Source organism: Meleagris gallopavo, chromosome Z, assembly GCF_905368555.1.
Source record: "Meleagris gallopavo chromosome Z, MGAL_WU_HG_1.1, whole genome shotgun sequence".
In the NCBI taxonomy this organism is placed as follows: domain Eukaryota; kingdom Metazoa; phylum Chordata; class Aves; order Galliformes; family Phasianidae; genus Meleagris; species Meleagris gallopavo.
In genome coordinates this window covers 56,834,450-56,852,524 of record NC_139435.1, presented here as the reverse complement: position 1 = coordinate 56,852,524, position 18,075 = coordinate 56,834,450, and the positions used below count along the sequence as shown (strand labels likewise).

Below are 18,075 nucleotides of genomic sequence, written 5' to 3'. Positions count from 1 at the left end.
CTTTGCTATTTATTCTCTCTTCTTGTCAGAGCATTTTCTTTACCTTGAAAATTAAGAAGTGTCCTAATTGCCAGCCCTATGGTGGTATGTTTTGCAGGAAAGGCTGAGGTTTTTATTTCAGACTGTAAAGGAGATGGCATTTTTCCCTGGCGTATGAAGAGAGGAGTTTCCTTTACTTGCCATTGCTTGCATCAGAATTTACTTTGAAAAGTCACTGGAGACATACTCTTTGGAAATACTTTATAAAGCTTTGGGAATATTCCATGAAGTCAGACTACAGCTTGATCTCTATTCTTTTTGTTTTAGTATCACCTTGCTCCTGTGAGGAAGAGAATAAGAAACAGAAGTTACATTTATGATTGCCCAGTCAGTGGTATTAAGTAACAGCACTATGTTCAACTAGAATAGATATCCAATAAGAGAATAACCTTGCTGGTAAATTTAAAAGCAGCACTTCTATTTGTGTGGTGTTGCCATGGCTGCAGTGAAGGAGCACATGAAATGTATTTTTTTCCAGATATATCAGTGCCAGAATAGGAAACCATGCTAAATAAAAGCTGTAAACAGAGTGAGAGCTCAGTATGTTATTGCCATTGTCAGCTAAACTCTTCTCTAATAATTCAGTTGTAATTTGATTGAAATTATTGCTGCCTGATTGGCATCGAGCACTGAAACAGTACATTTCAGAAAGCAACTATTGCCATATCCTTTTAAAAACACTGAAGACCTTTATTCCAGCAGTAGTGAACTGTGGCATGGTATTGTCATGAGTTGGCATCAATAGCCTTTCCAGACCAGTGGGCATGGGTAGCATTCGATTCCACACTTGAGTTGTATCTAAGTTGTGAATAGCTCTGTGGATGCATCTTCTAACATCTACCTGATGGGTCATAAGCTTATGCTTGCAATTAGGAGAATGGGTAGCAACTGACACAGATACTGATTTTATGTGGTGAGAAGGTTTTTATCCTGTTACCTATGGCTGAACTCCAGATCTAATCTTGGATGCGAAAAAAGCAAGTTGGGTAGGGCAGACTATCATAGAGGCATGTGAAGAGAGCCCAACCTCTCATTAGATGGAGGACCTAAGAGCTTGTTTCCATCCACATTCCATCCTATTATATAAAGCCTTGCATACTCTATTTGATTCATTCCCCCTGAGCTTGCACCTCAGAAGAACTGGTTATGGACTTGCAATGCCAACCTTTTTTCCCAAAAAGAGAAGATAGAGTACTCTCTGCAATTCCAGGAGTATCTGTCTTGAAGTAAGAGTGGTTTCTCTGGGGCTTTGCTAATTGAGGCGGTGGGACTGCTTCTGATATCCCTGAGGCCTGTGCTTTCAATTCAGCCACACTGAAATGGAGGTTCATGCAGCAACAGACTGCTGAAGAAATGCAAATGAGTCTCTGCTGTGACAGCATTTAGAACATGGGAAAGCAGTGCTGAAGATGAGGCTGTGAGGCTGAAGAGATAAGCCCTCCAGGCTTTAGCAGTGCATCAGATTAGATTTGTTAAGTAATTATTAAATTTGTTCTTATGATGTCTTGCTATGACTTTAACTATAATAAATTTGAGGAAAGAATTAATTCCCTGAGGAGCACTTAGCTATCTATAGTCTGCATCCTCCCATTAGAGAATGTTTCATTCATCAACCTGGCTGAGGTTTTTCACACTTCTTAACATAGGCTTGGGTAGTACATGTATGTATGACAGACCTGAGTAGCTGTGGTTAACAAAAGCAGTGGAACAGGTAGGCAGGCACATCACTACAGAGGCTTATGGTGGTCTCCTGAATGGATATGATATGTGGACATATCATGTGTGGATATGAAAGCTCAGAGGTGATGATCTTTCCTGAACAGTCAGGAGCAGAAACAAGATGATGTGCTTTGGACTGTCCATGATCCATTGAAATATGAAAGGGTAGTTAGACTCCAACTGGCTCTTAGATCAAATGAGAGTTGATATACATCATGGCTTCTATTGGGAGGAGGTGAGAGGCAGGCAGGATGTCTGTTTACCCACAGTAGTGACTCCATGAAGTGAAGGAGTACACATATTGAAGTATCTGTGATGGAGAAATAGCATCTAAAGGGCAAATATTGAATTTATACAAGTATATGCACATATGCATGAATAAACTCACAGTTCATCCATGTTTTGTGTGAAGCACTTGACTATTTAATGCCAACTCCTGGCAAATCCTCTAGTTAGTGTTGAGAGTAAGCTCTTCTGTAAATGTAGATGATTTTTACATTTATATATATGGGCATTGACAGTAAAAAAGACAAGCTCCAATGTTAAGCTTATGGAACTGTGCTACTAGTGTTTTTCTTCAAAATATGTAGAAATTGTTGGCATATTCTGAGACAAATAATAAAATGGTACTTGTGTAATAACTAATAATTAATAACGTATATTAGTAATAACTAATAATAAATAAATGTAAATCAGTCACATTACAATGTAGAAAGGTGAAGATTTAGTTTAGCTTTAAGAAAATAAATCACCCAATGGACAAAGATTCTCAGAAGTTTGCTGGACTGCTAGCTACAGGTGGACAAAATTAGAGAACTGAAATAGACCTTTATAAACTACAGTTCCAAGCCTATTTAAGTGGTGCAGGAGCCAAAGGCACTTCTCACATTCAGAAGCACTGTCTTTGCCATTTTAATTCATTAAAATGAGGTTTCCAGTATTAGATTAAACTGATACTGAAATCCATTAAGTTACATCTGAGTTACTTCTGGTTTCTGTGGTTGCATTGCTTCAGTGATGACCCTGTGTTTTCTTTATTTTTACTGTTTAAACAACAATGATTCTACTTAGTCATAAAAATGGGGAAGTGCCTTATGTGTAGGTGAGTGAGATAAGTTCACCATTTTTCTTTTGGTGTGTTTGTGCTTCTCAGGGACCTAATCAGCATGTACAAACCAGCATTTTTTTCAGTTCTATGGATACATTTCTGATACTTGAAAAAAGGAAAAGATAACTGAGATTATGACAGCAATATAAAATCTATTCTGTACCTTCATGTGATTCTGTAGCTTGATTTTTTTTATTTTTTTTAATAAAAACAAACAGCTCTGCAGTTTTTGATTTTATGGTATTCTCTCTGACAACAGGAGACAAACTTTAGGGTTTCTGAAATACAGCAATGTCTGGCAAAGGGAATCTACAAAAACATTACCTACATCTGAAAAGATAAAAGACAGCAGCATTTGCTCAATTTCATTTAATGTGACAAATGTACAATGGAGAGGTCTCCAAAGACCATATTTCTGGTATTAGGAAAGCTTTCTGTATTCTGTGGTCTTTGAGAAGATCAGACACACGAGTTGTTTGTCAGCTTCATATTAGAAAAGTGGTTATTCTGCATGTATGAAGCAACCATAGAAGATGCTCCATTTCCAAATTATAATGCACCTGTAGATAAAACATTTGTTTTAATTTAAGTTGCTCGTGTAAATGGTTGTTGTTTTAAATAAGTGTTGTTTACCTGGTGAAAATTCATTGTGTATGAGTTGCATATCTCTGGAGGCATTAAATGATCTTTAATATCTGGATTCATCTGTTGCTCAGCTCAGTTAAAACAAGGATTTTTTTTCTTGGTTATGACAAGTGTTTGAGGCAAAAGGTATCATTCTGTGGATGATCTGGACAATCCAGAGACCTGCGCCTCAGCTGAGGCAGCTGTGTCTTCTTTGGTAGCCCCTCCAGCAGCCACACATTATAGAATCGTAGAATTGCTTGAATTGGAAGGGACCCTTAAACGTCATCTTAGCCCAACTCCCTTGCAGTGAACAGGGACACCTACAGCTAGATCAGGTTGCTCACAACCCCATCCAGCCTGGCTTTGAGTGTGCCTAGGGATGAGGCACCCACCACTTCTCTGGGCAACCTGTCCCATTGCCTCACCACCCTTACTGTGAAAAAATTCTTCCTTATATTCAATCTAAATCTTTCCTTCTTTACTTTGAATTCATTTTCCCTTGTCCTATCACAACAGACCCTGCTAAAGTTTCTGTCCTCTTCTTTCTTATATCCCCCCTTTCGTTACTGAAAGGCTGCCATCAGGTCCTGCCAGAGCTTTCTCTTCACCAGGTTCAACAGCCCCACTCTCTCAGACTGTCCTCATAGGGCTCTATCCCAGGCATCATTTTTGCAGCCCTCCTCTGGATGCACTCCAACAGGTCCATGTCTATCCTGTACTGAGGACTCCACATCTGGATTCAGTATTCCAGATGAGAGCTCATCAGTGCAGAGCAAAAGGGCAGGGTCACCTCCCTTACTCTGCTGTCCACACTGTTTTTGGTGCAGCCCAAGATGCAGTTGGCTTTCTGGACTCTTAGGGCACAATACTGGCTCAGATCCAGCTGCCATCTGTTAGTACCTCCAGGTCCTTTTCAACAGGGCTGTTTAAGTCTCTCTGAATGGCATCCCCCTTCAGATGTGTCCACAACCTTGCTGAGGGTGCACTCAGTCCCATTTTGATGAAGATGTTAAATGGCACTGGCTCCAGTACTGACTGATGGGCACCACTTGTCATTGTTCCTTGTGTTTTCTGTGTATTCTTTCATGGTTGTAAGTGCTTGGCCTTCTCATACCCCTCACTCTTTTCTTAAATTCAGTTTTAATTGCATAAGGCTTAGTGAAAACTTGAGATCCATAACTGTGTCACTGCTGCCAATGAAATTCCCAGTTGCAAGCTTCTTTATGTAAGGTCTGCTTTTTACTAGCAATTAGGGTGGTAGAATAAGTGCAGGAAGAGGTATAGAAGCAAGAGGAGAGCCATCATACTTGTATTTCAGGTGTTCAGCCATGACTTCAGTGCACATCAAGCTCTTGTAGATGCACTGTGAAACGTAACAGTAGGAAATCTCAATTTGTATGCTGCTTTAAGTTTCAGTCTTTTTCAGTGAAATCCAGCCACCTGCTGGACTGTAATAGCTAAAGCACAAGTAAAAGGACAAAAAAAGGATTGCATATACAGAACACTGTACTTGTGAAGCTGTACCTGGTGTGAGGCCAGTCAAAACTGGAGCAGGTCCAGAGACAGGTAGTCACTGGAAGGGTTGGTAGATGTTAACTCATGGCATTGAGCCTGGCTGTTCTGCAGAAGAGGAATTGAGGTGGTGAGCTTTGGAACGCCTTACCAAGAAAGTTACTAAAAATATGGCTGTTTGTTGGACAGTGAGTCACAAGCTTCAGCAAGGAGTTCCCATTGCACGTATGGAAGAACTTCTTCCATGTGAGAGCAGTGCAGCCCTGAGACTGGGCTCAGAGAGGTCAGGAAATATTTATCCCCACAGGTTTTATGAAACTGCCTGTTCAAAACACTCAACAACCTGATGTGCAGGTCTTGCTGGGGACATGGAGTTGGACTGGATGGAAACAGACATCTGGAGGTGTATAGATGTGCTGTAAGCCTTAGCTGGAATATAATTGAAGTTAAAACAATTAACAGCTATTGTAATTCTTAATTGTTCTTGAAGAATTTAACAGTCATCTTTTAATGACGCTGTAGTGGTGAAAAAACATTTCCTGGTATTTGAGCATTGGTTTGCTTTAGGAAGTAAAGGTTACAAACTTGACACTGAGCGGAGTGTGCTGACAGAGATGAAAGGTGACTACTTTCTCTAAAAATGGAAGAGGGAAGATCCTGTATGTTTTGGTTTGCCTAGAGCCTTTGTTACTGTGCATTTCTACAGACTTCCACAGAGTTATTCAGAATGCATGAAAACAGCCGTCAGATTTAGATGGCTGATTACTCTCCAGATTCTAGTAAGTATGTTGGAAAAGGGAAATCCAGAGATCTGAAAGTGGTTGAAGTATGCTTGCCTGACAGGTGGTGAGGGCTCATTTTCTCTGGCGTAAATGGTGGGTAATTTCAAAATTAGTAGTAGAGCTGAGTATGTTTATTCACTGTAATAGAGGTTTCTGGCTTGATGTCCTGAAGACGGTAACGTGTGCTTTTGATTCTCCTGAAATCTACTCCAATATTTAAATTCATCTCAAAACCCTAAGTACAGTTACCTCTAACATTGTTTATTTGCTGGCTTTGAGGCTGTTGTGGCCACATCCAAGGCCACAAATCTGGTTTTATCAGAACCTTCAAGATGCTCTGCCATTTTTTGAGTGATTTTTGAATTGCTTGGCTTTTGGCAGCTTTTGGAGGTTCCTAGTGTTGTTTAACTCCTTCAGTCAGAGTCTCCTTTTGCCAAGGCCCTTTGCAATGGTGTGCATCTTGCTTACACTTTATTTTCTTACTTTTCAGTTTGGAGAAATGTGACTACTTCTAAATTTTAGATTAAGATTATTTCAGAAGTGAACTGAATGTGCGTAGTGTCAATAAAAACAGGAATGATCTTTACTTTCTCTTTTGTCAAATAATTTCTGTGCAATCATTGCCTTCAGCAGGATAGAAAACCTGAATTCAGCCTTTTTGACATCCATGGAGGATGTTGTTTACTAAAACCCTGGTCCCGTGAGCTTACAGATACACTTGTGGTTTTCCTTAAATGGCATAGGAGAGTGAAAGCAGAGTTTTTGTTGCATATGAAAATGTAAGACTGATTTGTAGAAGAGGTCCTGTTTTTCAAGGCTGATTACATAAACTCTGCGGTAGGTTCTGGCCTGAGCTCTATACATTTTAGTTAATTTAAAACACATAACATCTTCTTGGAAAGCAGTAGTTGTGACATAAGAAAATCCTAATTCCTATCTCTCTATGCATTTCTAGTCTGCTGTCAGCCTAAACAGAAATTACAAGGAGGTGGCTGTTAGCAGATGAGGATTTTGCCACTTCTACAGAAGTCCAACAGGCTAAACATTCTTCCTGCTTTCCTAGCAGCAGATTAGCATTGCTTATAGAGAATAGAGCCTGGGCACAACAGAGCTCTTCTGCAAAGTACTGTTTTGCATGGTGCTACAAAGGGGCACTAACCCTTTTTAGCAGAGGAAGTGACACATGCTTGTACAGTGGAAATAGTGGCTGTTAGACGCAGGATGACAATGCTGCGTGTTCTGTGTTTGAAAAAGCAGAGCTGAGCCACAGGATCGATAGTCAGGTGAGAAACTTGATTGTCTCCAGTAAAGGACTTGTGCAATTGATCACTCATACAGAGGGGGAAAAAACAGGTTTGTTTTTTGTTTGTTTCAGAAGAGACTTGAATTCATTTCTTTGTTTCTGTAAGTTGCCATGAAACATTGTCAGTTTTGTTCAAAGTGAGAGCATGAAACAACATTCATTTCCAGCATTGCTAGAATGCTTTTTCTGATGCTGCAGAATGTTATTGCCTTTTTCCTTGCCCAAGTGGCATTTCACTATGAATGCCTTGATGCAGAAAATCTGTTCTGACAGGACAGCACTTTCTACAGCAAAACCTGTATTCAGAAGGCTTGACCAATTTTCCTGACTGTGAACATGAATAATTTTTCATAGTTGTTAACATTTTCTGGAAAAAAAATGCTAGGTTTAGTGCCTAATTAATATTTCCTAAAGGTTCTTTTACCAGAGTTCAGGCATAGGATCAAACAAAGCACGATCTGATGAGCTGTCTGTACAATCCATTTTCCCATCCTCACTGGATTTTGAAAACTGAGGTAAAATGTGTGGGAAAGCTCTAATTCAAAGTCGCTTGGTTTTATGGTTGAGTTGCAAAACATTTTAAACAAGGTGTGACTATTAGTCATGTATCATGTATTGTGTCTGTATAAACACCTGCCCTGGAGAGTCCAAATCAGTTTGGTGCAGGGATCAGTATCTAGGAGTTCTCCAGTTTTGCATTTAAAACTCATGGGAATGGTTGAAATAAGGTAGGAATTAATATTTTCCATAGTGTCACTGTCCTGACACTGTCTTTCTTTTGTCACTCTCAGCTGAACAAAAACTTGGGAGAAACACTGAGAAATCATAGCAACATTTGGAAGTTACACAGTAACCATTTGTTACATTACTTAAATAAGGTTCCAGCATATTTTCTTGCAAAGTGATTGTGTCAGATCTACGTAAGACACTGGCTTTCGTCAATGTTCGTGTATTCAGTTTGGGATTTTCTTTTAGGTTCTACTTCTTGGTTGTCAGACCTGGAAGACCAGGAAGTTTCTAACAGCTATTGTTGGTGAAATAATTGAGTAATCCAGATTCCAAAAACATGACAATACATTCTCAAGGGCATGTTTTGCTTGTGCTTGTAAAATTCAAGTGAACGCAAATGACACTGCAGAAAACTAAGCAGAAACTGATTTACAGCCACTTCAATCATGGGACTTTTACCTCATCTCTACCTTACATTTCAGTAACCTCTATGTTTACTAAGATCAAGGCATGAATTGAAAGGATTTGGAGGAGATGATGATGGAGGAATATTGCTTTTAAGTTTCTTTCTGAACAATATTCCTGTAATTCTACTCACTGGTCTTACAGAAGTCGTGTTGTAAAACAAGTGTAGACATATTCTGTCCATGCCAATTACTAATGGGCCCTAATTTTCTTTGAGTTGAGGCATGTCAGAAGGGGGGAGCCTGTAAAGCAGACTTCAGAAACAAAAAGGGAAGGGTTTACAGCACAGGATCCCGAATGGAGATGTGAATGGTTTGAAATCCTTGGCACTTGTAAGAGCTATATTCAAGGGCGTGGAATTGAGTGGCTCAGCTGGAAAGAACCTGCAGAGATCTTTCAATCCACCTGCCACACCACTTCCTTCCGAGTGAATTTATTCTTCATTCTAGAAGACTGGAAATGACTATCTTGGTATTTCTGGCTGCAATAAATGATGTCTCAATTGGTTTACTTGGAGCAAGGAAAGCAGGTAACAGTTTCACAATGTAATTTTTGGAAACTTAAACGAAGGCAAGAAAGGAGGGAGGAAAGTACTGGAAACACAAAATTCAGCTTCTAATAATCTTCGCTTTCATCTGCCAGTAATCTTGGAATAGTGCTCAGCTTAAAGAGTTCTGGACAGCTGGGATAGAAATTAGAACTCACTCCATCATTAAAAATGTGTTGATTACTGTTGCATACAAACACTAGCAATCAGCAAAATCTGTTCATTGTTTGAATGCTGATCTTTCCTCTTAGTCTTTTTTCTTTTGTGAACGTGCATTCTTGTTATTGCAAAGCTTTGAGATCAGTTTCACGTGGCTGCTAATTGCCACCTCTGCTCCTTAGCCACTCATAGAGAAGGACATCAGAAATCTACTTCTGAGGGCTTTGCATTCAGATGGGGTTTTACTGAGTAAAAATTCTGCTATTTTTGGGAGAACTCAAAACCATAGAAGTGCAAAGGAGGAAATACAATGGATGAGGAGGGTTTCTTATTTTGGTTTTCTGTTGTTTGTTTTTTGGGGGTGTCATGGAGTTAACTAGATCAATTTACGCCCGTGACAGGGGGGCAGTAGGCCCCTGCCCTAATATATATGCATACATATATACGAACAAACAAAAAATGATTAAAATGCATTACACACACATGTCTATATACATATACATAGAATTACCAACTGCACTCCCCCTGCATCAAGTCTCCTTGCGGTACACATTGAACATCCCTGTTTTTCTGCATTACCCACCAAGTGGACCCTGGTCCCTGGGCAAAAACAGTACCACGGAGAGGGTTGCCCTTTCCAGAAGCTGAAAGAACCCAAACTGCCTTTCCCAACATGTTCTTTATGTGTACAACAGGGACTTTATCTCCCTCTATGGTATGTAGGGAGCCGGATTGGGTAGGACCATCACGATTGATAGATTCTCTGGTATTGACTAACCAGGTGGCTTCTGCCAAATGCTTCTAACAGTGCTTAAATATTCTGCCTCCCGTTGCTTTCAGCATAGTTTTTAACAACCCATTGTATTGTTCAGTTTTACCAAAGGCTGGTGCATGGCAGGGAAGATGGTAAATCCACTCAATGCCATGATCTTTGGCCCAAGTATTTACAAGAGAATTTTTAAAACGAGTCCCATTATCTGACTCAATTCTTTCTGGAGTGCCATGTCACCACAGGACTTGTTTCTCAAGACCTAATATGGTATTTCGGGCGGTAGCATGGGGTACTGCATATGTTTCAAGCCACGCAGTGGTTGCCTCCATCATAATAAGCACATGACATTTACCACTGCGAGATCGTGGCAAGGTGATATAATCAACCTGCCATGCCTCCCCATATTTGTACTTTTGTCATCGACCTTCCCCCCAGAGTGGTTTCATCCTCTTGGCTTGTTTAATTGTGGCACATGTTTCACAATCATGAATAACCTGGGCAATAGCACCCATAGTTAAGTCCACCCCTCGGTCTCTAGCCCACTTATATGTTGCATCTTTCCCTTGAAGGCCCAAGGTCTCATGGGCCCATCGAGCTAGAAATAATTCACCCTTGTTCTGCCAGTCCAGGTCTATTTGAGCCACCTCAATTTTGGCAGCTCGGTCTACCTGATGGTTATTTTGCTATTCTTCAGTAGCCCGACACTTGGGCACATGGGCATCTACATGGCACACCTTTATAACCATATTCTTTATTTGGGCAGCAATATCTTTTCACAGTTCAGCAGCCCAAATAGGTTTACCCCTTCTTTGCTAGTTATTTTGCTCCCACTGCTGTAACCACCCCCCACAGAGCATTTGCCATCATCCATGAGTCAGTGTAAAGATAAAGCATTGGCCACCTCTCCCGTTCAGCAACATCCAAGGCCAGTTGGACAGCCTTTACCTCTGCAAATTGGCTCGATTCTCCTTTTCCTTCAGTGGCCTCTGCAATGCTTTCCCACAGTACGACATGATCCATCTGTGAATAAGGCATATTTCTTTTCATTTTCTGGTAGTTCATTGTATGGTGGGGCCTCTTTTGCACGTGATACTTCTTCTCCTGGTGATGTTCCAAACTTTTTACCTTCAGGCCAGTCCGTGATCACCTCTAGGATTCCTGGACGGTTGAGATTCCCCATCCATGCTCGTTGTGTAATCAGCGCAATCCACTTACTCCAAGTGGCATCAGTAGCATGATGGGTGGAAGGAACCTTTCCTTTAAACATCCAGTTCAGCACTGGCAGTCGAGGTACCAGAAGGAGCTGTGTTTCAGTACCATAATCTTCAGAAGCAGCCCGAACCCCCTCATATGCGGCTAAGATCTCCTTTTCAGTTGGAGTGTAGCTCTCTTCTGTGACCCCCTGTTGAGCCTACAGAATCCCAGCGGTCGGCCTCGGGTCTCTCCTGAGGCTCTTTGCCACAAACTCCAAGTGGTACCTTTCTCTCCAGCAGCAGTGTAGAGGATGTTCTTTATACCCTATCCTGTCCGTACTGGCCCTAGGGCCATGGCATGGGCGATTTCCTGTTTAATCTGTTCAAAAGCCTGCTGCTGCTCAGGGCCCCATGTGAACTCAGTCTTCATTCGTGTCACATGATAAAAGGGACTTACAATGAAGCTATAGTTTGGAACATGCATTCTCCAAAAGCCCACTGTGCCCAGAAAAGATTGTGTCTCTCTCTTGTTAGTGGGTGGAGACATGGCAGTGATTTTGTCAATCACATCTGTTGGGATGTGACAATCGCCATCTTGCCACTTTATACCTAGGAACTGAATTTCCTGAGCAGGTCCTTTCACTTTGCTCCGCTTAATAGCACAACCAACACACGGAAGAATTTAGATTATTCGCTCTCCTTTCATGAAGACTTCTGCAGTATCGCCCCACACAACGATATCATCAATGCACTGCAGGAGTGCATTGATCAGGAGCACTGCCCTGTTCCAATACAGTTTGGATCAACCCATGGCAAATGTTTGGGCTGTGTTTCCACCCCTGGGGCAAACGGCTCCAAGTATACTGAACGCCCCTCCATGTGAAAGCAAACTGTGGCCTACATTCTTCAGCCAAAGGAATGGAAAAGAAGGTGTTAGCAATGTCAGTGGTGGCATACCACTTGGCTGCTTTTGACTCTAGTTCATATTGGAGCTCTAACATGTCTGGCACAGCAGCACTCAGTGGGGGTGTGACTTTATTCAGGCCATGGTAGTCCACCGTCAGCCTCCATTCTCCACTGGCTTTACGCACTGTCCATATGGGGCTGTGAGTTTTGCTGATCACCCCCTGACCCTCTAGTTGACGAATCAACTTATGAATGGGGAGCAGGCAATCCCTGTTGGTGCGGTACTGCCATCTGTGCACCATTTTTGTGGCAATCGGTACCTGTTGCTCTTTTACTTGTAGCAACCCCACAACAAACGGATCTTCTGACAGGCCAGGCAAAACAGACAGCTGCTTAATGTTGTCTGTGTCCACAGCAGCTATCCCAAAGGCCCATCGATACCCCTTAGGATCCTTGAAATGCCCCCTTCTGAGGTAATCGATACCTAGTATACATGGAGCCCCTGGACCAGTCACAATAGAATGTTTTTGCCAGTCCTTACCAGACCCACTGCCAGGCAGTAAGAGACCGCCCCACCCAGAAGGGCCAGATCCCATGACTTCCATAATGTATAGGGATAGGTGCCTGGAATTGGAGCATTAACACTTTAACTCCCAGTGCACCACATGATGTTTTGATGCGGAATACTGAAAACCAAAAAAACATAAAACCATGACAGGGGGGTTGGTATTTATTTCACAAGGAACTACAATAAGATCTACCCCCGTTTCAAACCTGTTCAGGGAAAACCTGCAATGGGGAAACTCTGGTTTTGACCTGTCTAAACACCAAAGACTTCTTTGTATCTTCTTTTCTTCAGCAAGGAAGGGAGGTGGGACATGTATGTGGGTGCGGAATCCCAAATTTTCAACGGTCAGAACACTAGTTTAGCATTTCCTACCAGTTTTCTAATAAATACCTTTAAAAGAAAACTAACTTTTGGTGAGACCTGTCAGAGATCTTGCTGAATAATTAGTGGAGATAGCTAAGAATGAAAATAACAGAAGATAACAATGAATACAATTTTTCATCTCCATGTGACCAGTTGAAAGTTGAATCATCTGGGAAGTTCCACAAAGATCTTCTATAGCAATTGGTTTTAATAGAAGAGCCTTGGGCATATAAAATCCCTGGGTGTGCTAGCCTTGTGGAATTCATCTTTCAATGGCTAAGTGAGGCCAGCGTCAAAGAGGGCTGCAACGATTAAATGGTGATATAAATGATGATACAGTGACTGCAGGAAAAGGTTCTTTGATTATCAGCTTAATCCTTCTACTCCCAATAGTCATTTTGCTTCATTACTGATTTTTAGCAATTGCAGGTCTACACCTCTCAAAAATTGTAGTGCAGTCTGGTTGAAAAGAGAGTATGTTGTTGAGATACTGATGAGTTAGAGTAGAAAACTTGGAAAAACAGTGATGGATTTTTGATCCTATAAATATGAATTGCATGTAGCTTACATTAAGGGGATTACGTTTCTGTAGGATGAAAGTGGTCCCTCTACCTCCAGTCATATCAGTTTTGTATGAAAGGTTTTTCAGTCATTCTACTATGAAATGAATTGATCTAGGGTGAGTGTGGCTTGTATTTTTCATGAAAAATTCATCAAGCAATTACCAGAAAAAGTAAGAGCTGTAAGAGGTACATATTAGCTGCAGGCAGTATGTACCAGCAGCTGCAAAATTACATCATGTATTATTAAATAGCTTGCTTTCTAGAAGTGGATTGGTTTTGTTACTAGGGTCAATTTCATTAGCAGTATTTCATAGGCCTTTTGATCAAAAATTGCTTTTTGTTATGGTAATGAATGATATGCAGCATTAGCATGAATTGCATGTTTCCTTTCAAACACAGCATACATTAATGAGATGCATTAGTCCTGGGGAGTTCTCTGTGATTGCAGTTTGCTCCGCAAACGTGTTTTACCAAAAGAAAGAGAAATTGCCAAGAAAATTCTTCTTTTGATGAGAAATGGGACCACTAGAGCTTCCCGAGGCAACATCTCTGAGCTTTGATGGAACAACAGAAGTATTTGTTCTTGCCGTACCTCGCTGCTTTGCAGTGAAGGGAAAAGCCAGCAGCACAAATGTTCCCTTGTTTGTAAGCAGATGGTCTGAAGCTATGACCACTGAACCAGGGCACTGCTCAAGTCAGTTCAGGACATGCATCTTCGCAGGCTCCTTGTAGAACTGCCTGTGGTGGTAGAATTTTGCCTAGTGCATTGATAGTTAACTATTATTATGTTTAAGCTAAAGCATGTATTTAGTTTGCCTTAAGAAGGGAAAAAAAAAAAAATCCTCAACAAAGTCTCATACTGACTTGCACCTGCAGGAAGGCTGCAGGCCAGCAGCCTGAGCTAAGCACAATGCAGATGAAATTTTTTAAGCTGTAGATCTCTGTAAGGGCCTATCTGAGGAATTTTCCCCAGCTGAGGGCAGCAGGTATGCCTGCACAAGGCCACGCTCTGGGCAATTGCTCTAGGGTAGGAAAAGTGCCCTGCACAGAGGTCTCCCTAGAACAAGATCTGTCTCATCTGAGCGAGGCTTACAGCCTGCACGGACCCAGTACAACAAAAACAGTGACACCTTTTGTCGAGAAATGATGGATGGTTTTGTAAAAACTAAATGCTCACAGCAAAATGGAAGGGAAGGGGAAAGAGGCTGTCCTCTTGCTTGCCTCTGGGTAAGCTCTAGGGTAAAACAACCTTGCTTTGCCTTTGTCCTGGACTGCCTCTGAAGATTTGCAACTAACAGTCACTGTGTTGGAGTAGTCTTGGCCTGTCATTAGAAAATGTCTTGTTCTCTGACATTCCCCTGCATTGTGATTGAGTCTGTTGTGGTGCTGTCCTCCTCCCTGTACAAAATCATTAACTAATACTTTGTTTTTCTTGTAGGAGCAGTCAAGGTTTTATGCACATGAAACTGACAAAAACCAAAGAAAAATACATCCTGGGTCAGAACAGCCCTCCCTTCGACAGTGTTCCTGAAGTCATCTATTACTACACTACAAAAAAGCTTCCTATCAAAGGAGCAGAACACTTGTCACTGCTCTACCCTGTGGCTGTGCGGACCCTCTAATATCCTAGTCTCACCCCTTCCTGTGGATGGGAGGTGAGAGGTAAGCAGGGTTGCACTAAATCCATTGTTGGAATCCAGCGCTCAAGTCTATGATGCAGAGCAACTGCCTTTAGACTGGGGCATGTGGGCGATCTACAGAATTGTGTATGGGACTTTGTGTATGGTAACCTTATGCTGCAGCATGCCCCTAAAACTGTGCTTCTGTGTAAGAGAAAGAAATCTTACCTTAATACAGAGAGAACAGATAGCCTTCCCAGAGCTTCTCTGTGAATGCAAATACTTTCCAACAAAACATTCTTTTGTTTAAACTTAATCAACAAGTTCTTCTCAACAGTAAAGCACCAGCAACATTTATTCTCTTCCTACCCTTAGAAGCTTTTCCATATACAAAAGTAACCTGCCTGTGAGGTTCGTGGTGTACCTGAGAAGGAGCTGATAGCAGGCAAATCCTTGCAGCTCAGTGTGGTCACTTAGCTTGGTGCATTTTGTTTTCTTAATGCCCAGAGTTTAAACCCTAATGTTTCTTGGGGTAGTCAAATGTGGAAACATTATTAGGCACATCAATCTTAATGAATAGTTTTGTGAGAGCACGTCATGGTCAATTATTTATGAATAAGGGGATATAATAAAAAATGTAGTCTATTCTATTCTATATTTTTATCCTTTTTTTTTTTTTTGGTACAATAATAAATCTATAAGGGTTACTGTCTTCATTTGCAAGTTTCATTCCTAGATGCAGGTGGCTAATATTGTTTGGGGAAATTGCACCCTGATGTTTTAAGTAGTTGAGAATGAGTCATTTTAATATGTGGGTTAGTATTTATGCATGAGGGTGGTCAAAGGCTTCTAAAAGGCTTTTGTAGGCAAAATCTTCACTTGCTTATTTCATCTGAAACAAACAGTTGTCACACTGAGGTAGCAGATTCAGAAGTGTGTGTTACACTGCCGTTACACAAGCTGGCTTTCACAGCTATGCAGATGAGAACAGTGGTATGTAGCAGAGCAGAAATTCAATTTTCCAGTGTGCAAGACATTCTTAAAACATGGTGCCTCAACACACACCTTCTGGCCAGTGTTCATTTTCCCCACGAGCAGAACTCCCCTTGCTGTACTTCATACACTGCCAGCAAGAAGCACTGCAGAAGCTGCTCTCTACCTCAGTCCTGCCAACTCCGTGCCCATTCACTTGAGAGATGTTTGGTACATGCTCTGTGTGCTCGTTGAATGCGATAAGTGAAATACTATAATTGTGCAGAAATTGGAACTGGGGATTCAATAGCCTGGTAGTCCTCACTTTGTGCCATCTCCCACCTATATCTAGAGTGTTGTGCATTAACCTATCAGATGTTTTAGTAGCAAACTGGTTTCATGCAGTTTAGGTATTTTACAGACTGCAAAAGGACTGTGAAATTGTGTGTTATTTAATTCAGCTTTTCTTTCCTTTCTTCTCTTTTATGTATGTGTAGAAGTGCAAATCTGAAAAAAATGTAATGAAATAATCACTTACTGCCTGTAAAAGTAGTGCTTCACTGTATTGTCTAATCTGATAAGAACCTGAAGGAAGTCACATATAATGTCATCAGTGGTGAATGTTCTGCTGCCTGTCTTTTAAACCTGCCTTGTTCTGTTTATTGACATCCAGCACAGTCTGAGCAGGAGCGGACCACATGTACATGAGGAGCCTAGTGTCATTCTAGACAGGGACAGCTTGACTCGCTCTAGTGAGTCAAGCTGTCCCTGTCTCACATGGAATTCAAAGGCAGAGGTTCTTACTGGTTTTCTGAGAGAAGGGTTGTACAATGAAGTTTACAAAGAGACAACATTCCTCTCCAAGAAACAACTACTCTGGTTTTTGTGTTCTCACCTATGCGCACTTGCATTTCCATAATGCCTTCATTCTCCTCATAAAATCACCCAATTGGGAAGAGCATAAAAGCACTTTAACATTAGCATGTTTTTGCTGGTGCAGGACTACATGAAGGCAGATCTCTCACAGATTAGGAATCAGATTGCTTGCATCTGCTGCTTTTTTTTTTTTTTTTTTTTTTTTTTTTTTGCTTGTGTGACTCTGGCAATGCCCACATGCCTCCTGGGTGAAAGGGATGTAATACTGCCTTTTTCTCATGGCAAAGTGTGTTTTTTAGAATCTGCCATTGTTGCTGTCCTACAACTGTTTTTCTTCTTTTATGGAAAAGTAAGCCCCAACACTCTCTAACAACCATTAGCAGCAGAAAACAAAATAATTGTAAACCAACACCTGGCCCTTTCTTACCTACACTTCTTTAGTTCACGGAGAGGACTGTTGTACTGAATTTTTCTTGACACAGGCTGATCAAAAGTCAGTTGAAGCCAGCAGTGCCACTTTATTGCCGTCTGCAGGTTTGGGGTTGGGATCCCAAGCCTGGCACAAATCAGGTCAATATGCAACATACAGATCTCTATACAGTTTACTACAGCTTCAAGGATCAGACCATGATTCAGCAAAAGGAAATCATCTCAGAAAATGTTGGTTGTCAGTGGGTAGGTTTTTTAATTATTTAAAAAAAAAAAAAAAACTTTTAGAAAGAAAATACTCGTAATTGCAGAATAAATAAAACCAGGATTTTGTTTGCACTGTAATGTTGTCTTTGTTTATTTAAGTGATTGTATGATATTTTTTCCAGTGAAGGAATATTCTTCCCAGACATTTTAATGTACATTAAAAATGCAGTGTGTTGCAGTGTGTAGTATTGCATATAGGTGGACGGTCTCGTAGTGATCATGCCTATATAGCACATTAAAAGTTTATTTTAAAAAAATCATAAACATCTCCATTTTCTTCCTGTAATTGTCAATGTGTACTCAGATTGTCTTGAACACAACAGTTGAAGTGGCTTTTCAAAACATCTTGTATTTGCATGTCTTAACTGTGTACTAAATATTATTGCTGGGCTATAGAAAATCAGATGCCTTGGTTCTGCCCTGAGCAATTTTTTGGACAGTGTGTACCTTTGCAAGGACGCAACAAAAGCAGCACAGGTGCATGTATGAATGATGTTGCTGTCTAATTGCTGGAGATGCTCAAAGAATCCAGTTATTACTGCTTATCCTGTGGAAAC

The 18,075-nt window shown here is 41.0% G+C and overlaps 1 protein-coding gene across 2 annotated transcripts in view; it reads left to right on the top strand.

Annotated features, from left to right (window-relative positions):
- Positions 1-17,782, top strand: part of SHB (SH2 domain containing adaptor protein B) — a 78,165-nt gene extending 60,383 nt beyond the window's left edge. Inside the window, exons 6-7 of one of the 2 annotated variants that reach the window (XR_014880376.1) lie at positions 14,794-16,662; positions 16,709-17,782. Coding sequence is in view for 1 of the 2 variants with exons in the window: in XM_085213092.1 (XP_085069218.1) it covers positions 14,794-14,977 (184 nt within the window). In the remaining variant the exon portion in view is untranslated. Of the gene's footprint in view, positions 1-14,793 lie in introns of both variants that reach the window. The other variant, XM_085213092.1, reaches the window with a different exon arrangement.
- Positions 17,783-18,075: the final 293 nt, after the last annotated feature.